The 24,910-nt window shown below is 50.0% G+C and overlaps 1 protein-coding gene across 1 annotated transcript in view; it reads left to right on the top strand.

Annotated features, from left to right (window-relative positions):
• Positions 1 to 24,910, top strand: part of LOC141157715 (uncharacterized) — a 45,409-nt gene that overhangs the window by 7,946 nt on the left and 12,553 nt on the right. The window contains exon 2 of the mRNA XM_073645261.1: positions 15,169 to 15,306. Coding sequence (XP_073501362.1) covers positions 15,169 to 15,306 — 138 coding nt within the window. The remainder of the gene's footprint in view (positions 1 to 15,168; positions 15,307 to 24,910) is intronic.

Genomic DNA, 24,910 nt, shown 5'->3' with positions numbered 1-24,910 from the left:
ACAGTGCCATAATGGCATTTTTCTAAGTAGCCCTGGACCTCATTTTAGTTTTAGACCCCTGATATAAGCTAACCAAAATATGTTTTGCAACTAGTGATGAGCGAGTATGTTCTGTTAATCCTTTCGGCGAGCATGCTCGAGCGAACAGAGTATCTTCAGCGTGCTCAGGTGTTATGTTTCAGTCTCTGTGTGCATGATTTGCGACTGTTTGACAGCTTTAATACATGTGAGGAATGCCTAAGAAACAGACATTCCTTACATGTATTAAAGCTGTCAAACTGTCACAAATCATGCACACAGAGACTGAAATATAACACCCGAGCACGATGAAGATGCTCAGTGTTCGCCCGAGCATGCTCGCCGAAACGGTTAGCAGAACATATTCACTCATCTCTAATTGCAATCATTCAGAGCACACAGACCACCACGTCAGACAAATATGGAATAATGGAATAAGCAAGAGTTCTATGAAAGAAAATGAAATGCAAGAACAATCTGATATTCCCCGTAATGCTAATGAAAAATATATAGATGATATAATTCAGCGACTACATTTAAAAAATTTAAAGTTATAGGCCTGAGGCGGCTGAATAGGATTATCATATTACAATCATTCATGATTTCATTTCTAACTGTATTGTCGGCCCCATACATCTGAAACTGACTACTACATAGGCCAATTGTCATTTAAAAATAATGCGCCAATGCGCCCACTGCAGGAGGGCAGAGCTTTATCAGCTTTACCACCACATCACCGCCGCACTGTCAGGCTGAATCCAAATTCACATCATTGTTCACACATGATTCAATCAAATCTACTAGATGTGGACATTGATGTGGATGGTGAATTTCATCCTACCAAGATCTCAATACAAAGTCTTGTCATAGTTCTAGCAATCATAATTGTGAACATGTCAGTAATTGGTGAATACATTTAGGAATCATCTGTACTAATACTTTCTATAATCCAGGATGAGATTCATAGAGATTATATAGTGAGATCCACAAATAACAAAAGGAGCAGAGAAGTTTGTAAATGTCAATTATTCTATTTATGCAGAAGCAACAATACCCACTATGGAACCGAGCACAGAACAAACTACTACTGCATTATCAACTCCCACAGAGGCTCCAAGTACCGCCACTGCGTCTCCAGTAGAGATGAGCGTTGTTCTACTCGAACTGTTCGCCAATCTCAAATTCGAGCTGTTTTGGGCGGTGTTCGAGCCGTTCGGCAAACACGAACAATTTGAGAAAAATTCGGCTGTTCGAGGTTATGTTCGATAACTGTTCGTGCACCAAAATCCTAACTGGATTTTTTCTCAGTAATGATGAAAATTAATGTTAATACGCAGTTTGAGTGTACAGCGGGGTGGGGGGAGGGGCAGGGGATGGATCTCTGCAGGAACAATGAAGATCTCCATTTTTTTTTCTCTTTCCCGCATTTGCAGTGGGGAGGTGCAATCTGTCAGCCTATCAGCAGCGCACACACGGAGCGAAGTGCTTTTTTTCACACAAGCAAGGGCATGTGTCATTGGCAGTGTATGTCACATGTCCTTGCCCTATAAGACCAAGCCATTTTCCCCGTCGCCACCATTTTCTCACTGCTGCAGCTGCGTGTTAGACGGCACCGCTGTTGCTGTGTGCGCTATACCTTGTTAATTTCAAGCCAATTTTCGCACAAATCTACAGATAGCTTGGGAGTAGGGAATAGTTGTGATTGCAGTCCTTTTCAGGACTAGGTTACATCAGTTCCTATCAGTTTTTGCCAGGCAGGTCTGTGCCAGTGCTGTGCAAGTTTTTTTTCACAGCATTTGGCTGAATCTAGCAAAGCTAATCCTTTTTGGCCTATTGCAGAGTGTGTTAGTCAGTGGAGTAGCCTATCTGTGTTGCAAGATATACCACCTGTGTATAGAATACCAATTTTTTTTACTGCACCTAGTGAAGTAAAATCTTTTGGGCATAGCATCATTCTATTAGTCCATCTATACTGACCTCCATCAAGTTGCAAATTGAATATAATTTTTTTCTGCATCTACCTCTGAAAAAATATTGGGCTTCTAGCTGTGTGTGGGACTTGTTCTATTAATCCATCTATACAGACCTCCATCAGGTTGCAAACTGAATATATTTTTTTCTGCATCTAACTCTGAAAAAATATTGGGCTTCTAGCTGTGTGTGGGACTTGTTGTATTAGTCCATCTATACTTACCTCTGTAATGCACACGCCCGGGCTGAGCGGCGTGTGCGTGTGATTGTAGTGATTCCACTGGACCGTGCCGGAGAGTGAATGCCTGGAGGGGCGTAACTAGGTATTCACCCAATCCGACCAGGGTCGCACGACGGCATACGATGCCAGTACACCAAGGAGGAACCGAGCAGAGGGACCAGGTGCTACTCCAGGACAGACCCCGGACACGGCTGTTGACCCACACAGGGAAATACAGGAACAGACTGGTAGGCTGGCACACAGACTGGTGGGTATAGGCAGGCACGACTGGTATGCAGGCAGGCGGGTATGCAGGCAGGGGGGTACAGGCAAGCACAGCTAGAGTGCAGACAGGGAGGCACTAGCAGGTAGGAACACAGGCGGGATAGGACCCAGTACACACTGGGACTCAGGAACAATACAGGCAGAGTGAGGCCGCCCAGAGAGGTGAGCGAGAACAGGGCAGGACAAGGCCGCCTGGAGCGGTGAGCAAGAGTAGAGCAGGACAAGGCCGCCAGGAGCGGTGAACAAAGGGTCAGAGCTGAGCGAGACTGCCGGAGCAGTGAGCAAGAGTAAAGCAGGACGAGGCCGCCTGGAGCGGTGAGCAAGAGCGGAGCGAGACTGCCGGAGCAGCGAGCAAAAGGGTCCGAGCGGAGCAAGGCTGCCGGAGCAGCGAGCAAAAGGAGTCAGAGCAGACTAGAACCGCAGGAGCCGTGAGCAAAGGAGTCAGAGCAGGCTAGAACCGCCGGAGCGGTGAACAAAGGAGTCAGAGCAGGCTAGAACCGCCGGAGCGGTGAACAAAGGAGTAGGAGCAGGCTAGAACCGCCGGAGCGGTGAACAAAGGAGTAGGAGCAGGCTAGAACCGCCGGAGCGGTAAGCAAGGCAGAGCAGGGGGGACAGGGCTCTGTTCACACGGAACAGACAGGAAGAGAAAGGCAGAGCCAGATACCCACAGGATACTTGCAGTGAAGTAGCGAGTGGACCACAAACTCACAAACGGGAGTACAGAGACAACAAGCAGGAGTTAGGTACGAGTGCAGACTCTGCAGAAAAAGGAAGGGAACGGACATAGAGGCAAAACAGGTAAAGGATAGGAAAGAGTTCAGACTGGAACTGAGTGTACGGAGGAGACCGACACTGCAGCGGGATACAGGAGCGGGTCTGGGAATACGGCCCCCAGAGAGGCGGGACGAACAGGCAAGGAGCGAGTTCAGACAGGACAGACAAGATACAGGAACAGGTCTAGGTAATCGGCCCCTAGAAGGCGGGAGGAACAGGCTAGGAGCGTGTTCAGACAGGCCTGGAAATACAGCCTCCAGGATAGGCAGACAAGAGAACACAGACAGGACTCAGTTCAGACACGGGAACTGATACCGCAAAGCAGGAGACAAAGAACGGGACTCAGTTCAGACACGGGAACTGATACCGCAAGGCAGGAGACATAGACAGGACTCAGTTCAGACACGGGAACTGATACCGCAAGGCAGGAGACATAGACAGGACTCAGTTCAGACACGGGAACTGATACCGCAAGGCAGGAGACATAGACAGGACTCAGTTCAGACACGGGAACTGATACCGCAAGGCAGGAGACATAGACAGGACTCAGTTCAGACATGGGAACTGATACCGCAAGGCAGGAGACATAGACAGGACTCAGTTCAGACACGGGAACTGATACCGCAAGGCAGGAGATATAGACAGGACTCAGTTCAGACACGGGAACTGATACCGCAAGGCAGGAGACATAGACAGGACTCAGTTCAGACACGGGAACTGATACCGCAAAGCAGGAGACAAAGAACGGGACCTGGCACCTTCAGAGTGCAAGCACACACTGAAGGAAACACTATGCTCAGGCAGGGATAGATGGGAGCAGCTGAGCTATATACCAGGTGACAGACAGCAATAGGCTGAGGACGCACAAGGGGTGTGACCCACAGCAGGTACAAAAAGCAGGAAGTGATCGGGCGCCGCCCTTAAGCAGCAGAAACAGACACAAACAGACAGCATGGAGGGAAGCCAGAGAGACATTCTGGACTGGAGCTCAAGTGCGCGCTCTTGCACAGTGGGAGATGGACCACCATGCAAGGACGCCGCCAGGTATGTTACAACCTCCATCAGGTTGCAAACTGAATATATTTTTTTCTGCATCTACCTCTGAAAAAATATTGGGCTTCTAGCTGTGTGTGGGACTTGTTGTATTAGTCCATCTATACTGACCTCCATCAGGTTGCAAACTGAATATATTTTTTTCTGCATCTACCTCTGAAAAAATATTGGGCTTCTAGCTGTGTGTGGTACTTGTTGTATTAGTCCATCTATACAGACCTCCATCAGGTTGCAAACTGAATATATTTTTTTCTGCATCTAGCTCTGAAAAAATATTTGGCCTTCTAGCAGTGTGTGGGACTTTCTCTATTAGTCCATCTATACTGACCTCCATCAGGTTGCAAATTGAATATAATTTTTTTCTGCATCTAACCCAGCCAATAGTTTTGGCCTAATACCACAGTTTGGCCACTCAGCTCTGCTTGGTTCCCATCCATTGTTTTTTTGTGCAAACAACTCCAGAGTTGTTAATTAGTTAACCAGCAAAATGAGTGGAAAAAGGCCTGCTGCTGGTGGAAAGGGGAATAGGCGTGTTGGGAAGGGGAAAAAAGGTTGTGTCCATGGGGTAGGTGTTAAAGCAACAGTAACATCTGCAGAAGAAAGACCATCTTCCAGCCAAACTAAAATGTCTACTTCTTTTAGCGGACAATGTGATAAGATCCCTTTCTTACGGCCACGCCAATCGCTACAAATTCCAGATGAGGCACAAAAACAGCAGGTGCTTCAACGGATATCAAGTGCTCCTTTAAGTGGGCTCTCCTCCACATCAACTTCAACATTACAAATACTCCAGTCCTCAAAGGTGTCACCCCAATCGCACTTGCTTCCTCACAGCTCCCAAATCTCCAGCTGCCCGTCTGAGTATGAGGTAGAACAGATGGTTGAGTCTGCAGAGCTGTTTACTCATACTATAGCCTGGGAATCAGAGGTCGACTCCAGCGCTTCTGTGAATCCAAACGAGGAAATGATCTGCACTGATGCCCAGAATCTTTATGAGTCGGATCCAGGACCAGACGCAGAAGGTTCTGACCATAATGTAGACCCTCATTCCCAAACTGTAACTCCTGTTGGTGGAGACAATGAGGAAGACTATGATAAGACTCAAATACCTGATTGGAGCGACAACTTTAGTTTTTTGTCAGGGCAGGAACAGGTTGGCTCTGAGGACGACAGGTGTGATAACGCACAGGGTGATGATGATGAGGTCGGAGATCCCACTTACTGTCAACCCACAGTCAGCCAAGAGATGAGGTCAGCAGAGGAGGTGGAGGAAGATGCTAGTGACGACGAGGTCAGGTTGCGCCTTCCTGGACAGAGACGTAGTACTGGAAGCACGTCAACAACTGCATCCTCAAACACAACTCTGCCTCTCACCACAAGTCGTGGTGGCTCTTCAGGTCGCATGGGTGCTAAGCCTTGCATAGCCTGGGCATTTTTTCAGATCGATAAAGATGACCCAACTCGTGTTATCTGTAACATTTGTCAGCAAAAGCTAAGTAGAGGCCAAAAAATACATAGTTTGAGTACTTCATGCATGAACCGGCACATGGACATGAAGCATAAGTTGCAGTGGGAAGCTCAGTGTGCTACAATGCGGCCTAGCCGGCCGGGCCAACCACCGTCTGCCATATCTTGTGCATCCGCGGCCTCTTCATCCTCTGTGACTGGGGGGACAGCAGTCACACCTGTTTTGGGGCGCAGACCTGCCACCTCTTTACCCGCAACAGCCAGCGTGATTGGCAGGTCATCATTTTCTTTGGAGGTGGTAACACCAGCTGGTGTTGAGCGCTGTCCGACATCGATAGCACCACCTTTGGATCAAGGCAACCTAACATGTCCGCCTGCATCTTCCTCACAGACCGGCAGTTTGCCGGGGACACCCTTATCAACCCCGTCCAAGCACAATAGCCAGCCCTCGGTCCCTCAGATATGGACAAGTAAAAGACCATTTCCTCCTAGCCATGAGAAAGCTAAGAGGTTGAATTTCACCATCTGCAAGCTCTTGGCTACAGAAATGCTGCCTTTCCGCCTGGTGGACACAGAGGATTTTCGAGACCTTATGTCCGTCGCAGTGCCCCAGTACTAGATGCCCAGTCGGCACTACTTCTCAAAGAAAGGTGTGCCTGCGCTCCACCAGCATGTCGCACACAACATCACCGCTTCTTTGAGAAACTCTGTGTGTGACAGGGTGCATTTCACCACAGACACTTGGACGAGTAGGCATGGACAGGGGCGTTACATGTCGCTGACTGGGCACTGGGTAACTATGGTGACAGCAGGACAAGGGGCTGCTGTCCAAGTCTTGCCGTCCCCACGAGTTGTGCGTCAATCCTCTTTATGTCAAAGTTCCTCCACTGCTTCTGCCTCCTCAACCTCCTCTCGGTCTTCCACCTGCACCCAAAGCCTGTCTGGTCATGCCACAAGCTTTCTAACTGCGCAGAAGGGGTCCTGCACACCTCCTTACTATGCTGGCAGTAGGGCTCAACGTCATCAGGCGGTTTTTACTTTGAAATGTCTGGGAAATGTGAGTCACACAGCTGAGGAGTTGTGGTCAGCTCTGGAGAACCAATTTCATGAATGGTTGTCTCCACTGGACCTGAAACCAGGGAAGGCCGTGTGCGACAATGCTGCAAACCTGGGTGCGGCCCTTCGCCGGGGCAATGTCACACACGTGCCTTGTATGGCTCACGTGTTGAACCTGGTTGTCCAGCAATTTTTAGCCCACTATCCCAGACTAGATGGCCTTCTGCAGAGGGCACGGTCGCTGTGTGCTCACTTTCGCCGTTCGCATCCCGCAGCTCAGCGACTTACATCTCTACAGAAGTCGTTGGGCCTGCCACTTCACCGGCTAAAATGCGATGTGCCTACCCGGTGGAATTCAGCTCTGCACATGTTGCAGCGAATGTGGCAGCACCGACAAGCCCTGGTGCAATACGTTCTGATGTATAGCCTGGGCCAACGAGATCCAGAGGTGGGGCAAATCACGCTAGAGGAGTGGTCTCAGATCAGGGACCTATGCACCCTTCTGCACAGTTTTGAAATGGCGACGAAGATGTTTAGTGCTGACGATGCCATTATCAGCATGACTATTCCGGTGATTTTACATGCTGGAGCACATGTTAAACAGAATTCGGAGTCAGGTGGTGGCACAAGAGGAGGTGGAGGAAGTAGAGGAGGAGGAGTTGTATGCGGAAGGGCTAACATCTGCAAGGTCCAGACGGTCGGCAGCACCAGGGCGGCAGGCATGTGAGGGTGGGGGAGATGGTTTTACCAGGGCGCATGGTAGCAGCCAAACTAGTGAGGAAGGTGCAGGAGCCCAGGAAGAAGTGGAGGACGAACTGATGGAAGACTCATCAGATGAGGGAGACCTTGATCACATTTCTGTTGTGCGAGGTTGGGGGGAGAGGACAGAGGAAGGAAGCATGATTGTTACCTCGCCACCAACACAACAGGGACTTGGTGCTCCTGGATGCGCAACACACATGAGTGCCTTCTTGCTGCACTACCTGCAACATGACCCTCGAATTGTGAGAATTAGAAATAATCCTGACTACTGGGTTGCCACACTGTTAGATCCCCGGTACAAAAGTAAATTTGCAGAAATTATTCCTGCCATAGAAAGGGATGCACGCATGCAGGAGTATCAGCAGAGACTGTTGCAGAATCTTACATGTGCTTTTCCACAAAATACCAGTGGTGCACGTAGTGAATCTCACAGTTCCAACTTGCCAACCGTGGGACCGTCAAGTGTTCAGCACTCAAACCATAACAGAACCACAGTATCTGCTGGTAACATCAATTTTGCGGAATCATTTCACCACTTTTTTAGCCCATCCTTTGCAAGGCCACAGGAGACAAGAAGTCTGACACATAGTCAACGCCTAGAGACGATGGTACAGGAGTATCTCCAAGTAAACATTGAAGCCACGACTGTGTCACTGGACCCTTGCTCTTTTTGGGCTTCCAATCTGGATAAATGGCCGGAGCTAGCCACTTACGCCTTGGAGATCTTGTCATGCCCCGCAGCCAGCATTCTGTCTGAACGTGTGTTCAGCGCTGCTGGTGGTGTGCTGACAGATAAGCGCACGCGGCTCTCCACTGATAATGTAGACAGACTCACGTTCATAAAGATGAACAAATCATGGATCCGAAACGACTTTTCTACCCCTGTGTCATCCTGGGGAGAGTAAAAGCTTGATGATTGGTTAAAATCACCCTACCAACCGTTTTAAGCTTTCAAATTACTAATCATGTTTATCTGTATCTTGACTGGAAAATAATTTGGGCTTTGTAGCAGTGTGCAGCACTGATTCTATTAGGCCATCTATAATAAGCTTCACCAGATTTAAAATTAATAATAATTTTTAGCTGCATCTAGCCCGGAAAATAATTTTGGGGCTCCGAGATGAGCAAGACACATAAGTGCCTTCTTGCTGCACTACCTGCAGCATGACCCTCATATTGTCAGAATTCGAAGTAATCATGACTACTGGGTTGCCACACTCTTAGATCCCCCAAACTTTTCGATCAACCTTTTCATTTTAATAAAGACCAAAAAAATGGTCATTTTTGAAATTATAAGCATTAGCAGGTTGTTAGAAACTGAAATCAAACAGTTTTCAACTCAAAACTTTATTCTAGGTGATGTTACATTTTCACATAGGACCCCTTGTTCGAAAGGAGCTTCTGAACTCTCTCGTCCATTGAATTTGTCAGGTTTTGGATGGTTTCTGCTTCAATTGTTTTGCATGAGGACAGAATACCCTCCCAGAGCTGTTGCTTAGATGTGAACTGCCTCCCGCCATCATAGACACTCCTTTTAATGATGCTCCAAAGGTTCTGAATGGGGTAGAGGTCAGGGGAGCATGGGGGTCACACCATAAGTTTGTCCCCTTTTATGCCCATATCAGCCAGAGATGCAGATGTTTTATGTGCAGCATGAGATGGTGCATTATCATGCAGAAAAATGATCTTGCTGTGAAATACACGGTTCTTCTTCTTGAACCATGGCAGGAAGTGCTGTTTGAGAAAATCCACATACATTATGGAGTTCATCTTTAGCGCCTTCAGGGATCCTAAAGGGGCCAACAATCTCTCTCCCCATGATTCCAGCCCAAAACATTACTCCACCTCCTCCTTGTTGGCGCTGTAGCCGTGTTTGCGTGGGGTGTCCATCAACCAGCCATCCTCCACTCCATCCATCTGGACCATCGAGCGCTGCACGGCACTCATCCGTGAACAAAACTGTTTTGAAATCAGTCTTCATGTAATGTTTGGCCCACTGGAGCCGTTCCTGCTTGTGTGAAGTGGATAGAGGAGGTCGACAGGATGGCGTATGCACAGCTGCAAACCTCTGAAGGACCCTGCATCTTGTTGTTCGGGGGACGTTGGAGGCACCAGCAGCTTCAAAAACTTGTCTGCTGCTATGACAAGGCTTTTTTGCCGCTGCTCTTTCAACCTGATGTAATTGCCTGTAGGAAAGAGTCCTCAATTTGCCCTTATCAGCACGCACACGTGTGTACTGTGAATCAGCTACATACTTCTTGATTGCCAAGACACTTCATCCTGATCATCGCACAATGTTGATTGTAGTCATGCCTTGACCTAAACACTCCACAATTTGTTGCTTCTCAGCAGCCGACACATCCTTTTTCTTTCCCATTTTGGCAGAAAATGTAGGCTGCTTAATAATGTGAGACAGCCTTCTTAAGTAGTCTTGCCTTTCATTGGACACACCTGCCAAACTAATTAGCACAGGTGTCTGCAATTGCTTACAGTGATATAAAGAGCCCTGACACACATCACCATCAATGAGTTTAACTGACAAACAAACAAATTCTTCCCTTATCACTCCTAAACACTTTTTGCATAATAATTTGGAACACAGTTTACATGTGCTTTTCCACAAAACACCAGTGGTTCACGTAGTGAATCTTACAGTTCTAACTTGCCAACCGTGGTCTGTATGGAGTTGTTCAATAAAGGGCCCAAGATTAAGATAACATAGATGGGAGAGGTCTCTATGAATAGGAATTCCTAAGTATTTGATACCCTGTGAGGGCCAGGCAAAGGGAAAGTTGGACTGGATGGAATCCTATATGGATTTGGGGAGGGAGACATCGAGGGCCTCAGACTTCGCTGCATTGATTTTAAAATTTGACCATGTAACAAAGTGATCTATTTCAGCCATAACAGCATGGATGGATATATGTGATTGAGTGATATATACTAGGACATCATCAGCAAATAGAGAGCACTTGTACTCGGTGCCTCCCACCTCAATCCACCTAATATTGGGGTTATGACGAATTGATGAGAGCAGGTGCTCCGTCACTAGGATGTATAAGAGAGGGGACAGAGGACATCCCTGCCTTGTCCCATTGGTGATTGTGAAAGGTGATGAAAATGTTCTGATGCACCCCCTGGGCCTTGGGACACCCGGAGCCGGACCCTTTTTGATGGATGCTGGTGGTTGTAGTCTTCATGGTGGCGACCCGGTTCCGTGGCTCAGGGTGGTCAAACCAGTGGCGGAACTATTTATGTGGTTTTGATGTTTAAATGTCTGACTACGCCACCCATGGATTGCGGGTCAGAGTGAACCGCCGCTGCAGGGCAGACCGCTGAGGCTGGTGTTGTGGGTGCAGCAGAGCATAGCATAACTCCCCATGGGAGGAGTATAGCCTCAGGGCAGTGTATGCGGAGGATGGGGGTGATGGTGCAGGGCAGCAGCAGTAACGACACGGAGTCAGTGATGCAGTCCAGGGCCTTTACTCACAGTTCTTATTATCCAGACCACGTCTGCAGGTAACGGCTGCCCACGTCGTACTGTGCTCACCAGGTGAGGGGCTCAGACAACTCCCAGATAACTTTGGAGCACTTCACAGGACCCCCTTTGTGTGTCCTTTGTCTGGCCTTTCTTACCAACCCTTCTGTCCGGCTGCCTCGGGCCTCCTCTTGGTAAACTTGGCGCCAGTTTCCCTGACCCTATGTGATGCCTTCCTAGCGGGTGTAGCGAGGGGCTCCGCCACATAAAATGTCACAGCCTCCGGTTTCTAGCTGAGGGTCGTTTCCTGCCTCCACTAGTTTCGGGGACCGGTCTCCCCCTTTGGCCTGACCCCTCCACGCAGGTGGATTCGGGCGTGCGGTGGCGACTCGCCCGTCCGCACCCCTGGGATCCCTTCATTCCTCGTTCCTGGAGCCTTCTCCGCTCCTCTTCCTTCCTTCTCCCTCTTCCAGGCCTGGGCCTCTGTTACTAGGCCCGCCTCAGGAGCAGAGCTCATGCAGAGCCCCTGCTCCCTGTCACTTCTGCTCAGACTTCTCTGCATTGAACTAAGATGGTGCCCACCTTTTATACTCCCTACTCAATGCACCCAGGAACTGCTTCCTCCCTGCTCCTGCACTACAGGGTTCCCCTTCCTCAGTGTTCCCTCCCCCCACTCCAGCCAGGGACAGGGACTGCCGTGCCCATCTCAGAGGCATATTGGTCGCCCTGCCCTACGGCAATGTGGTGTAATGCATGCAGGTGTCGGGTCCTGATCCACACTCCATCCTTACCTGAGAGTGAGATATCACACCTCTGGGTGAGGTGCAATACCTCTGTAGCAACCGAGCCCTCAGGGTGCTACAGTTCCATTTATCTTCAACCTAGGTGACGTATTGTGATACAGGGCCGTGATTTTGGCTATAAAAGGGTCCCCTAGACCCCTACCCCAAGCTTTTTAAGAGAATCATATATGGCGTGCCAGGAGACTCTATGGAATGCTTTCTCAGCATCCAACGAGAGTATCTAATTACAAATTTTTAACTGCATCTAGCCCAGGAAATACTTTGTGCCTAGTAGCAGTGTCTGCTAGTCAGCGGATTATCCCGGCTGTTAAGCAAGCTACACCACCTGTAGTTTGGACACTTAATTTTTTCAAAGGAAATGCTTCGGGATCACGGGATACTCAGTGAAGAGCATCAGGAGGCACCCCAAGGCATAGGGGCTGGGACTGGCAGTAGGATGCCTTGCGGTGGACAGCCGAGCTCGATCCTTATAAAAGCTTTTTAACTGCAGCAGCTTTAGTGGACGCTACTGGAGCTGGAATTACGCGGCTGCTGGCATGAGACTTGCCCTCCAATATGAATTTAAAGTGTATTCATTCCAATTAGAGAGACAATTTAAATTAAAAAGCTTAGAGCTGCCTCCACCACAGGGGGGCTCGCTCGACCCACCAGCGGACAGGCACCAGTATTGGGAGAGGGGGGCTGGCCGTCAGGGTTCACCGCGGCTCTGGCACAAACCCAGCGACACGGAGGTGGCACGGGCAGGAGCGGACTGAACGTGTCGGCTTCTCACTTTTTGGATTTTAGAAGGGCATGACATGCCTATATCTGTGTCTCCCCCTCCTTTTACTCCTCCACCTCTTTTCTTTTCGCATGACTATATGTACTTGTCACTTTTCCATGTGTTAGTTGTGTCTTCTGAGCAGTTTGTCAGCTTTTGGACACCTTTGAAGGTGTTTTCTATGTGTTTCTATGTGTTTTTGTTTGCCTGCCATTGGTTTTAACGGTGTTCGAAGGTGTTCGGCGAACACACGGGTGTTCGACGAACCGAACCGAACTCGAACACTACGGGGGTGGCTCAACACTACTTTTGACACGACTCACTTCAGAAATAACAGTCTCAGAAGAGGAGAGAAGAGACTAATATTACTGAAAGAAATATTATGTAAGTACTACTTAGTGGATAAATAGAGGGAAGTCAAACGATCCAAAGTCAAGTCCAGGAAAATGGCACAGTACAACAAGGAGGAGTCAGAGCCTTAAGCCACTACACAAGCCGGGGTCAGGAAAACCAGAAAGACAAGGCAGCACACAGGGAGCAGACAAAAGAGTAGTCAGATAACAGTCAAATGGTCAAAATCCAGGTAAGGGAAAATAGTCAGGGTGGGTCAGGCATAGAGCACAGAGAGATCAGTCCTATACAGGCAATAGCAAGTGTACAATTGACACTGGGTGAAAGAGCTAGCATGCTTAAGTAGAAGACTAATCGAGGGAAGTGAACACAGATGATTGCAGAAACGACCCAGCAAAACCAAAACAGACTGACAGCCTACACAACAGTAACATAGCAGACAAAAAAAGTGTGGAGACCGTGACAGGACTCCACCAAGATGGAGAGCAGCGATGACGCCATAATTAGCGTCACCATCCTGCTTCTCTGTCTTCTGAAATGCTCTCTGCTCACAATCAAAGATGATGCATTTCAGGTGGAGCACGATGAGATGGAGCAAGGAACCATACAGGGTGATTACACACAGCCCAGCCTCTTCTCATCCCAACGTGGATTGGGTGACACTGAGGAAAAGGAGGAGGAAGAACAGAAGCTAGTTTCATGCGCTATAGACGGTACTACCTGTACAACTGTCATACCGTCTGTTCAGCATGGATGGCCAGAGGACAAAGACGAGGATGAGGAGGAGAGCATGGTCAGTCATCCTCTTGGTGAGGACACGGAAGTCTTGCCTGTTAGCAGTCTGGCACACATGGCTGAGTTTATGTTACGCTGCCTTTCCTATGGCCCTCACGTTCTCAAAATTTTGGGTGACAGTCATTACTGGTTGGTGACACTTCTAGACCCACGCTACAAGGAGAACTTTATATCTCTTATTCCTGAGCCGGACAGGTCTACAAAAATGGGGCAGTACCAGAAGGCCCTTGTTGCGGAACTATTAAAAAAATTCCCATCTGAAAACGCTGGTGGCAGAGGTCACAGTTCGTTGGACAACCAAGGAGTAGAGGCAAGAGAGACACAACTTCAATCCAGCAGAGGCAGGGGAACACTGTCAAAGTTCTGGGAGAATTTTCCCAGCGCCTCTCATCGCACAGGCCCTGATGTGCGGGGTACTCTCACAAGGAGTGCAAAGTTTGGGAAGATGCTGAGGGAGTACCTTGCTGACCGTACCAACGTCCTCCATGATTCCTCTGTGCCTTACAATTATTGGGTATCCAAGCTGGATACGTGGAATGAACTGGCTCTCTATGCCCTGGAGGTCCTGGCCTTCCCTGCCGCTAGCGTTTTATCAGAGCGGGTTTTTAGTGCCGCTGGTGGAATTTTAACTGATAAGCGCATTCGCCTGTCAAGTGAAAATACTAACAGGCTGACTCTTATAAAAATGAACTGGATTGGGCTGGATTGGGCCAGACTTCTCAACACCACCGAATGATAGCAGCGTAACATAAACTCAAATCCAGTGTCTTTTTTTGGGAGGTGTATTCCCATGCACCTCTTCACACCCACACATGGGTATACGCTTCCTGATTTTGGCTATTTGCTCTTGTCCTCCTCCTTCTCCTCATCCTCATCCTCCACCATCATGGTCCGTGATGTAACACCCACATAATTTTTTTTAACCCCTTCCCGACCCGTGTCACAGAGTCTGTGACATGGAAATCGGTGCGTTCCCGAACCATGTCACAGCGTCTGTGACATGGAGGGATCGCGCCCCTGCAGTGCGTGCGAGCAGGGTCACTCAGGTGTCACAGTTGCTGATGCAACTAGACAACCTGAAGTTGACCCCAGGGGGGTGGATTAACCCCCCCGTGCCTAGGACCCCTCCGATTGGCAGTTTCACTTTCACTTTTAGTGAAGCTGCCAATCGGAATGAATGAAATATTTCACCAATGAAAATTGGTGAAATATTTCAATCTGGGCATGGCCTGATGCTTATAGCATCAGCCATTGGCTGGGGGGGGAGTGTCACCTCTGCCCCCCCCAGATTTGATTGGGGCTAGTGTCCATGTGACGCTAGCCCTCCAATCAGATGTGAAGGAGGAAGTTTACCATAGCTAATCAAACTCCCCAGCCTTCATCCCGTCCGTGGACGCTGAGGAGTTTGGTTACCCACCGCCAACGTCGACCCCAGACCCGCCAGCGACCCGCCAGCGATCCACCGCCGTCAGCGATCAGCCGCCGCCCCACATTGCCGCCGCTGTCACCGCCGGTAATTATTTCTCCCCTTGTCCGACTCCAGCCCCCACTTAGCCCCCGACCTCCCCTCCATCCCCTACCACCCCCCCTCCATCCACTATCACCACCCCCCTGCACCCCAGTCCAATTTCCTACCACTCCCTCCGCTCCCTCTCCCACATCTTCATCCACCGTCTGGTGCTCTCCTTCTGCCAGCCGGTGTATGGTGATCACAGGCAGCAGCAGGCTCACTGTGAATCCCCTGCACCTGTGATCACCGATCATCCCCCCTTTCCCAGTGATCATCCCCCCTTTCCCAGTGATCATCCCCCCTTTCCCAGTGATCATCCCCCTGTCCCAGTGATCATCCCCCTGTCCCAGTGATCATCCCCCTGTCCCAGTGATCACGCCCCTGTCCCAGTGATCACTCCCCTGTCCCCAGTGATGACCCCCCCAGTCCCCAGTGATGACCCCCCCAGTCCCCAGTGATGACCCCCCCAGTCCCCAGTGATGACCCCCCTGTCCCCAGTGATCACCCCCTGTCCCCAGTGATCACACCCCCGTCCCAGTGATCACCCCCCCCCACCCAGTGATCAACCCCCCCTGCTGCTGCCGGCCTCCTACCCCCCTTGCTGCTGTCGGCTCCTGCCCCCTTCTGCCCCAGTGATCACCCCCCCTGCTGCTGCTATTGCTGGCTTCCTGCCCCACCTTTCTGCCCCTTCCTATGCCTCAGCGTGCCCCCTCCTGCGCCCCGTGTGCCTGAGTGCGCCCCATGTGCCTGAGTGCGCCCCGTGTGCCTGAGTGCACCCCCTCCTGCGCCCCGTGTGCCTGAGTGCGCCCCATGTGCCTGAGTGTGCCCCCTCCTGCGCCCCATGTGCCTGAGTGCGCCCCCTACGCCTGACAGTCCCCTACGCCTGACAGTCCCCTATGCCTGACAGTCCCCTACACCTAATTTTTGAAGTTTACACCAAGCACTCACACATACACACACGTACACTCACACTAATAATAAAGTTTTGATTTTTTTTTTTTTTGCACACAGCACACAAAATGTCCTGCCCATCCCGCTCAACCCAGTCTAGGGCGTACACAGCTGAAGAGGCATATTCTATTATAGCCTCCGAAGCTGATAGTGAGGGAGAGGACCCCACGTTCCTCTATTCCTCCAGTGACACCGAGCCGGCACCAAGACGACGTCAGAGGTCAAGACATCGTCCGGAGACCGTGGAAGAAGACCCACAGCCATCTGTGAGTAACCTTCCACCTGGTACAAGTCACGCCCAACCTAGCACCAGGGCCCCAGTGTGGACCCCCGTCCCTGACAATTACGTCCCACGGATTCCTGATTTCCTTCCCCAATCAGGAATCCAGTTTGAGACAGCAAACCTCAGGGAAATAGACTTTTTCAAAGTCTATTTCTCTGAGGCCATTGTCAGTCTCATAGTGGAGCAGACCAATATCTACGCCCAACAATTTTTGTCTGCAAACCCAAATTCAATGTTTTCTACTTGGAGTCCCGTTGACTCAGTAGAAATGTTGAAATATTGGGGACTGGTACTTCACATGGGGATTGTGAAGAAACCAGAAATCTGCCAATACTGGAGTACTGATATTTTATATCAAACTCCAGTGTTTGGAATGGTGATGACCCGCAAAAGATTTGAGGTCATTCACAAATTTTTACATTTCAGGGATAACGCGGACAGCCTTCCCCGCGATGACCCGAATCTTCACAGACTGTTCAAAATTCGTCCGGTCATCGAACGCTTCAGCAACAAGTTTGCTGAAGTGTACGTTCCCCAAAGGGAAATTTCTGTGGATGAATCCCTCATCCACTTCAAAGGGCGGTTCAATTCTGACAAAACCTGCCCAGTAAGAGGGCGAGGTATGGAATAAAACTCTACAAGCTGTGCGAGAGTGCCTCAGGGTACACTCACAGCTTTAGAGTGTACGAAGGAAAGGATTCGAGGATCGAGCCCCCAGAATGTCCACCTGCTCTGAAGGTGAGTGGGAAAATAGTGTGGGATTTGATCTGCCCACTGCTTGATAAAGGTTATCATCTATACGTTGATAGCTTTTATACAAGCATCCCACTATTTCAGTCCCTCTCTGCCAGAGCTACCGCCGCTTGCGGTACTGTGCGCAGAACCCAGAGGGGTCTCCCTGTGACGCTAATTGAGCTGCCTCTCCCGAAGGGTGATAGCCGAGCCCAATGTAGCGGCAACATGGTTGAGGTGAAGTTCAAAGACCAAAGGGACGTCTTTTTCTTGACCACAATCCATGGTCCCGGCACCACGGCCACCACCGTTAGAGGTACCCCAGCACCGGTCTACAAACCGGACTGTGCCCTGGGGTACAACAAGCACATGGGGGGAGTTGATCTTTCTGATCAAGTCCTCCAGCCCTACAGTGCGATGCGGAAGGCGAAAGTCTGGTATAAAAAACTGTCCGTGCACATCGTTCAAATGGCACTGTATAACGCATACATGCTATCACGATGTGCAGGCCAGACAACCAACACCTTCCTCAACTTCCAGGAGGTGGTGATAAAGGCCCTGATTTTTAGAGGTGAAGAAGAAGCGGGCCCCAGCACCCCTGGAACTCGAGTCTCTCGTGTGGTGCCAGTGCAACATTTTCCCGGTGAGGTCACAGTTAGAAAAAGGTGCCGGGTCTGTCATAAAAGGGGGATAAGAAAGGTCACCCGTTTCCAATGTGAAACGTGTCCTGACAAACCGGGACTGTGTTTGAATGAATGCTTCAAAATTCATCACATGTCCCCGGACTAAACACATCCTGACCTTCCCTACAGAACTCAACCACACTAGCATGACATACACAACATCACACACACACAACAACCTCACGTACACTACAACACACACACCAACCTATGTCAGGTTGGTGTGTGTGTTGTAGCGTATGTGAGGTTGTTTGTGTGTGTGTGTGGTGTATACACTACACTATACCACACCACACACAAACCTGACATACACTACACAATTTGTTAACCACCTGGGGGTGGTCACTATACATCTAGGTAAGTTCCCTGGGGGGTCTAGTTTCCAAAATGGGGTCACTTGTGGGGGAGCTCCAATGTTTAGGCACACAGGGACTGTCCAAACGTGACATGGTTCCAATTTGTTAGCGGACACCATGTCGAGTTTGGAGAGCCCCTGTGTGCCTAAACATTGGAGCTCCCCCACAAGTGACCCCAGTTTGGAAACTAGACCCCTCAGGGAACTTATCTAGATGGGTGGTGAGCATTTTGAACCCCCAAGTGCTTCACAAATTAATCTGTAAAAATGAAAAAAAAAAATCCACAAAAAAATTATTTTTTCATTTTACGGATTAATTTGTGAAGCACCTGGGAGATCAAAATGCTCACCACCCATCTAGGTAAGTTCCCTGGGGGGTCTAGTTTCCAAAATGAGGTCACTTGTGGGGGAGCTCCAATGTTTAGGCACACAGGGGCTCTCCAAACGCAACATGGTTCCAATTTGTTAGCGGACACCATGTAACGTTTGGAGAGCCCCTGTGTGCCTAAATATTGGAGCTCACCCACAAGTGACCCCATTTTGGAAACTAGACCCCCAAAGGCACCTATCTAGATGCATAGTAAGCACTTGGAACCCCCAGGTGCTTCACAAATTGATTCGTAAAAATGAAAAAGTGGAAAAAAAAACACTTTTTTATTTTTACTGATAATTTGTGAAGCACCTGGGGGTTACAAGTGCTCACAATGCATCTAGATAGGTGCCTTGGGGGTGTCTAGTTTCCAAAATGGGGTCACTTGTGGGGGAACTCCAATGTTTAGGCACACAGGGGCTCTCCAAACGCGACATGGTTCCAATTTGTTAGCAGACACAATGTCGTGTTTGGAGAGCCCCTGTGTGACTAAACATTGGAGCTCCCCCATAAGTGACCCCATTTTGGAAACTAGACCCCCCAGGGAACTTATCTAGATTGGTGGTGAGCATTGTGAACCCCCAGGTGCTTCACAAATTGATTCGGAAAAATGAAAAATAAAAAAATTACAGAAAAATTTTCTTTTTTCATTTTTACGGATTAATTTGTGAAGCACCTGGGGGTTCAAAATGCTCACCACCAATCTAGATAAGTACCCTTGGGGGTATAGTTTCCAAAATGGGGTCACTTGTGGGGGAGCTCCATTGTTTAGGCACACAGGGCCTCTCCAAACCCAACATGGTGTCCGCTAACAATTTGAGCCGATTTTCCATTCAATTTGTTAGCGGACACCATGTCACGTTTGGAGAGCCCCTGTGTGACTAAACATTGGAGCTCCCCCACAAGTGACCCCATTTTGGAAACTAGACCCCCCCAGGGAACTTATCTAGATTGGTGGTGAGCATTTTCAACCCCCAGGTGCTTCACAAATGAATCCATAAAAATGAAAAAAGAAAATTTTTCTGTATTTTTTTATTTTTTTTTCATTTTTCCAAATCAATTTGTGAAGCACCTGGGTGTTCACAATGCTCACCACCAATCTAGATAAGTTCTCTGGGGGGTCTAGTTTCCAAAATGGGGTCACTTGTGGGGGAGCTCTAATGTTTAGTCACACAGGGGCTCCCCCACAGGTTATTAATTGGATAGCAGATAATACTTTCAGTTACCTGGGCACCACCACCACCTCCGGTCTGTCTTCCACACGGTCAAATATTAGTAGCCGTGAGTCTCGACCGCATACTCCTCCTCACCCTGATGTTCCTTCCTCCCACCATGCCGAGTGTCGTCAGACAGCAACTGATCCCACAGTTGGACACTCTGAAGAACTGTTCACTGGTCCATTTCCAGATTTGTGCCCCTCGCCTGCTCCGCTTGAAGTGATGGAAGAGGAGATCCCATGTAGCGATGGCCAAATATTTGAACAGCCACGGCCACAGGAAGTCGATGCTGGAAATTTGTCACAAGAGGTGGACGATGACGAAACACAATTGCTAGGAAGTGAGGAGAAGGATCGTGGTGCGCAAGTGGAAGAGGAGGAGGTGGTGGATGATCTAGTAACTGACCCAACCTGGCAGGAGGACATGCAGAGCGAGGCCAGCAGCACACAGGGTGAGGGAGGCAGAGTACCCCAACAGACAAGAAGAAGCAGTGTGGTGGCTGCACACAGAAGGCAGGCAACAGTTCCCCCTAGCACCAACACGAGGGACGTTGCCAGTACAACCTGTAGGTCTTCCAGAGTCTGGAATTTTTTTAAAGACTCTGCTGATAACCCCAAAAGGACCATTTGTACCACCTGCCATGACAGCATCAGCAGGGGTGACAAAACTACCAGCCTGACCACCACCAGCATGATCAGGCACATGGCAGCAAAGCACCCGACTTTGTGGGGCAAACCCCAGGGTCCACGACCAGTGTCAGCGGGTGTCACCACTGCTTCTTCCGCTGTTGTGCATGTAATAGAACCTCCTGTTGTGCGTGCAAGGCAATCCCCTGTCCATACTGCATGCAAAGATTCCCCTCCTCTCAGTCTTCACTTGTTATGGCAGTTTCTCAAGAAACAGCATTAACGTCCACGTCCACGTCCCACCGCAGCGTTCAATTGTCCATATCCCAGACCTTTGAACGAAAGCCGAAATTTGCAGCTAACGCTCCACAGGCCACAGTCCTAAATTCGCACATTTCACGACTGCTTGCATTGGAAATGCTGCCTTTTAGGCTGATGGAGACTGAATCCTTCCGCAACCTTATGGCGGTGGCTGTCCCTCGGTACTCGGTCCCCAGCCGACACTATTTTGCCCGGTGTGCCATCCCCGCACTACACAAGCACGTGTCCCAAAACCGTGCCCTCAACAACGCAGTAACTGGGAGAGTCCACCTGACAACGGACGCGTGAATAAGTGCTTGTGGCCAGGGACGGTACATCTCCCTGACGGCACACTGGGTAAACATAGTGGAAGCCGGGACCCAGTCTGAACTTGGGACGGAACACATCCTCCCCACACCGAGGATTGCGGGCCCTATGTCAGTCAGAGTTGCCCACACTGTGTACAGCTCCTGCGCATAATCCTCCTCCTCCTCCTCATGTTCAGCCTCCATCTCAGATATCACCACATCAGTTACAAGCTGGAAGAACTGCAGTACTGCCTCCTCCAAGCGGCAACAGTCTGTGCTGAAACTTATACGCTTAGGTGAGAAACCTCACACTGCTTGTGAGTTGTGGACAGCTGTGAAAGAGCAGGCAGATCTGTGGCTGAGACCGCTGAACCTACATCCAGGCATGGTCGTGTGTGACAATGGCCGTAACCTGGTGGCGGCTCTGAGGAGAGGCAAGATCACACATGTACCATGCCTGGCTCATGTGCTTAACCTCGTGGTTCAGCGGTTTCTTAAATCGTACTCCGAGTTGCCAAATCTGCTCGTCAAAGTACGCCGCCAGTTGTGAAGTACCAGCTGCAACAAGGCCGTCGATATTCAGGTCAGACTCCACACATAAGACCTCAGGAGTGGACCTGGATGTCTGACATATGTACCATCTTGACAAACTTTGAGGAGTCCACCAAGATGGTGAGTGGCGATGATGCAATCATTAGCGTCAGCATTCCACTTGTCTGTCTTTTGCAATGCTCTCTGCAGAGAATTAAAGAGGAGGCATTGCAGTCAGAGTATGATGAGATGGATCAAGGAGCCGTAGCGGTCGATTACACACAGCTCAGCCTCATCTCATCCCAACGTGCATTGGGGGACAATGAGGGAGAGGAGGAGGAGGAGGAAGAGGAAGAACAGCAGCTTGTATTATGCGCTGTAGACAGTAGTACCTGTACAACTGTCATACCGTCGGTTCAGCGTGGGTGGCCTGAGGACAGGGGGGAGGAGGAGGAGGAGGAGAGCATGGTCAGTCGTCATCCTTGTAAGGACACGGAAGTCTTGCCCGTTACCAGTCTGGCACGCATGGCTGACTTTATGTTACGCTGCCTTAACTGTGACCCTCACGTTGTCAAAATGTTGGGTGACAGTCATTATTGGTTGGTGACACTTTTAGACCCCCCGCTACAAGGAGAACTTTCACTCTCTTATTCCTGAGGTGGAGAGGTCTACAAAAATGGGGCAGTACCAGAAGGCCCTTGCTGCAGTACTGTTAAAAAAATTCCCATCTGAACACGCTAGCCGCAGAGGTCACAGTTTGTTGCCCAACCAAGGCGTACATGCGAGAGAGACGCAACTCCAATCCAGCAGAGGCAGGGGAACACTGTCAACGTTCTGGGACAGTTTTCTCAGACCCTCCCTTTGGACAGACACTGAGGCTGGTACTCTCAAAAGGAGTGGAAAGTTTCAAGAGATGGTGAGGGAGTACCTTGCCGACCGTACCAGCATCCTCCGTGATTCCTCTGTGCCTTTTAATTATTGGGTATGCATGATGGATAGTGTTGAGCCACCACCGCAGTGTTCGAGTTCGGTTCGGTTCGTCGAACACCCGTGTGTTCGCCGAACTGTTCGTCGAACTGTTCGTCGAACACCTTCGAACACCGTTAAAACCAATGGTAGGCAAACAAAAACACATAGAAACACATAGAAAACACCTTCAAAGGTGTTCAAAAGCTGACAAACTGCTCAAAAGACACAACTAGCACATGGAAAAGTGACAAGTACATATAGTCATGCGAAAAGAAAAGAGGTGGAGGAGTAAAAGGAGGGGGAGACACAGATATAGGCATGTCATGCCCTTCTAAAATCCAAAAAGTGAGAAGCCGACACGTTCAGTCCGCTCCTGCCCGTGCCACCTCCGTGTCGCCGGGTTTGTGCCAGAGCCGCGGTGAACCCTGACGGCCAGCCCCCCTCTCCCAATACTGGTGCCTGTCCGCTGGTGGGTCGAGCGAGCCCCGCTGTGGTGGAGGCAGCTCTAAGCTTTTTAATTTAAATTGTCTCTCTAATTTGAATGAATACACTTTAAATCCATTTACAAGGATCTATTGGAGGGCAAGTCTCATGCCAGCAGCCGCGTAATTCCAGCTCCAGTAGCGTCCACTAAAGCTGCTGCAGTTAAAAAGCTTTTATAAGGATCGAGCTCGGCTGTCCACCGCAAGGCATCCTACTGCCAGTCCCAGCCCCTATGCCTTGGGGTGCCTCCTGATGCTCTTCACTGAGTATCCCGTGGTCCCGAAGCATTTCCTTTGAAAAAATTAAGTGTCCAAACTACAGGTGGTGTAGCTTGCTTAACAGCCGGGATAATCCGCTGACTAGCAGACACTGCTACTAGGCACAAAGTATTTCCTGGGCTAGATGCAGTTAAAAATTTGTAATTAGATACTCTCGTTGGATGCTGAGCAAGCATTCCATAGAGTCTCCTGGCACGCCATATATGATTCTCTTAAAAAGCTTGGGGTAGGGGTCTAGGGGACCCTTTTATAGCCAAAATCACGGCCCTGTATCACAATACGTCACCTAGGCTGAAGATAAATGGAACTGTAGAACCCTGAGGGCTCGGTTGCTACAGAGGTATTGCACCTCACCCAGAGGTGTGATATCTCACTCTCAGGTAAGGATGGAGTGTGGATCAGGACCCGACACCTGCATGCATTACCCCACATTGCCGTGGGGCAGGGCGACCAATATGCCTCTGAGATGGGCACGACAGTGCCTGTCCCTGGCTGGAGTGGGGGGAGGGAACACTGAGGAAAGGGAACACTGTAGTGCAGGAGCAGGGAGGAAGCAGTTCCTGGGTGCATTGAGAAGGGAGTATAAAAGGTGGGCACCATCTTAGTTCAGTGCAGAGAAGTCTGAGCAGAAGTGGCAGGGAGCAGGGGCTCTGCATGAGCTCTGCTCCGGAGGCGGGCCTAGTAACAGAGGCCCAGGCCTGGAAGAGGGAGAAGGAAGGAAGAGGAGCGGAGAAGGCTCCAGGAATGAGGAATGAAGGGATCCCAGGGGTGCGGACGAGCGAGTCGCCACCGCACGCCCGAATCCACCTGCGTGGAGGGGTCAGGCCAAAGGGGGAGACCGGTCCCCGAAACTAGTGGAGGCAGGAAATGACCCTCAGCTAGAAACCGGAGGCTGTGACATTTTATGTGGCGCAGCCCCTCGCTACACCCGCTAGGAAGGCACCACATAGGGTCAGGGAAACTGGCGCCAAGTTTACCAAGAGGAGGCCCGAGGCAGCCGGACAGAAGGGTTGGTAAGAAAGGCCAGACAAAGGACACACAAAGGGGGTCCTGTGAAGTGCTCCAAAGTTATCTGGGAGTTGTCTGAGCCCCTCACCTGGTGAGCACAGTACGACGTGGGCAGCCGTTACCTGCAGACGTGGTCTGGATAATAAGAACTGTGAGTAAAGGCCCTGAACTGCATCACTGACTCCGTGTCGTTACTGCTGCTGCCCTGCACCATCACCCCCATCCTCCGCATACACTGCCCTGAGGCTATACTCCTCCCGTGGGGAGTTATGCTACGCTCTGCTGCACCCACAACACCAGCCTCAGCGGTCTGCCCTGCAGCGGCGGTTCACTCTGACCGCAATCCACGGGTGGCGTAGTCAGACATTTAAACATCAAAACCACATAAATAGTTCCGCCACTGGTTTGACCACCCTGAGCCATGGAACCGGATCGCCGCCACGAAAACTACAACCACCAGCATCCACCAAAAAGGTTCCGGCTCCGGGTGTCCCAAGGCCCAGGGGGTGCATC

This window comes from Phyllobates terribilis, unplaced genomic scaffold (assembly GCF_046119375.1).
Source record: "Phyllobates terribilis strain yellow unplaced genomic scaffold, ASM4611937v1 Scaffold_8__6_contigs__length_399053987, whole genome shotgun sequence".
Classification (NCBI taxonomy): Eukaryota; Metazoa; Chordata; class Amphibia; order Anura; family Dendrobatidae; genus Phyllobates; species Phyllobates terribilis.
This window is presented reverse-complemented; position numbering and strand designations above follow the sequence as displayed.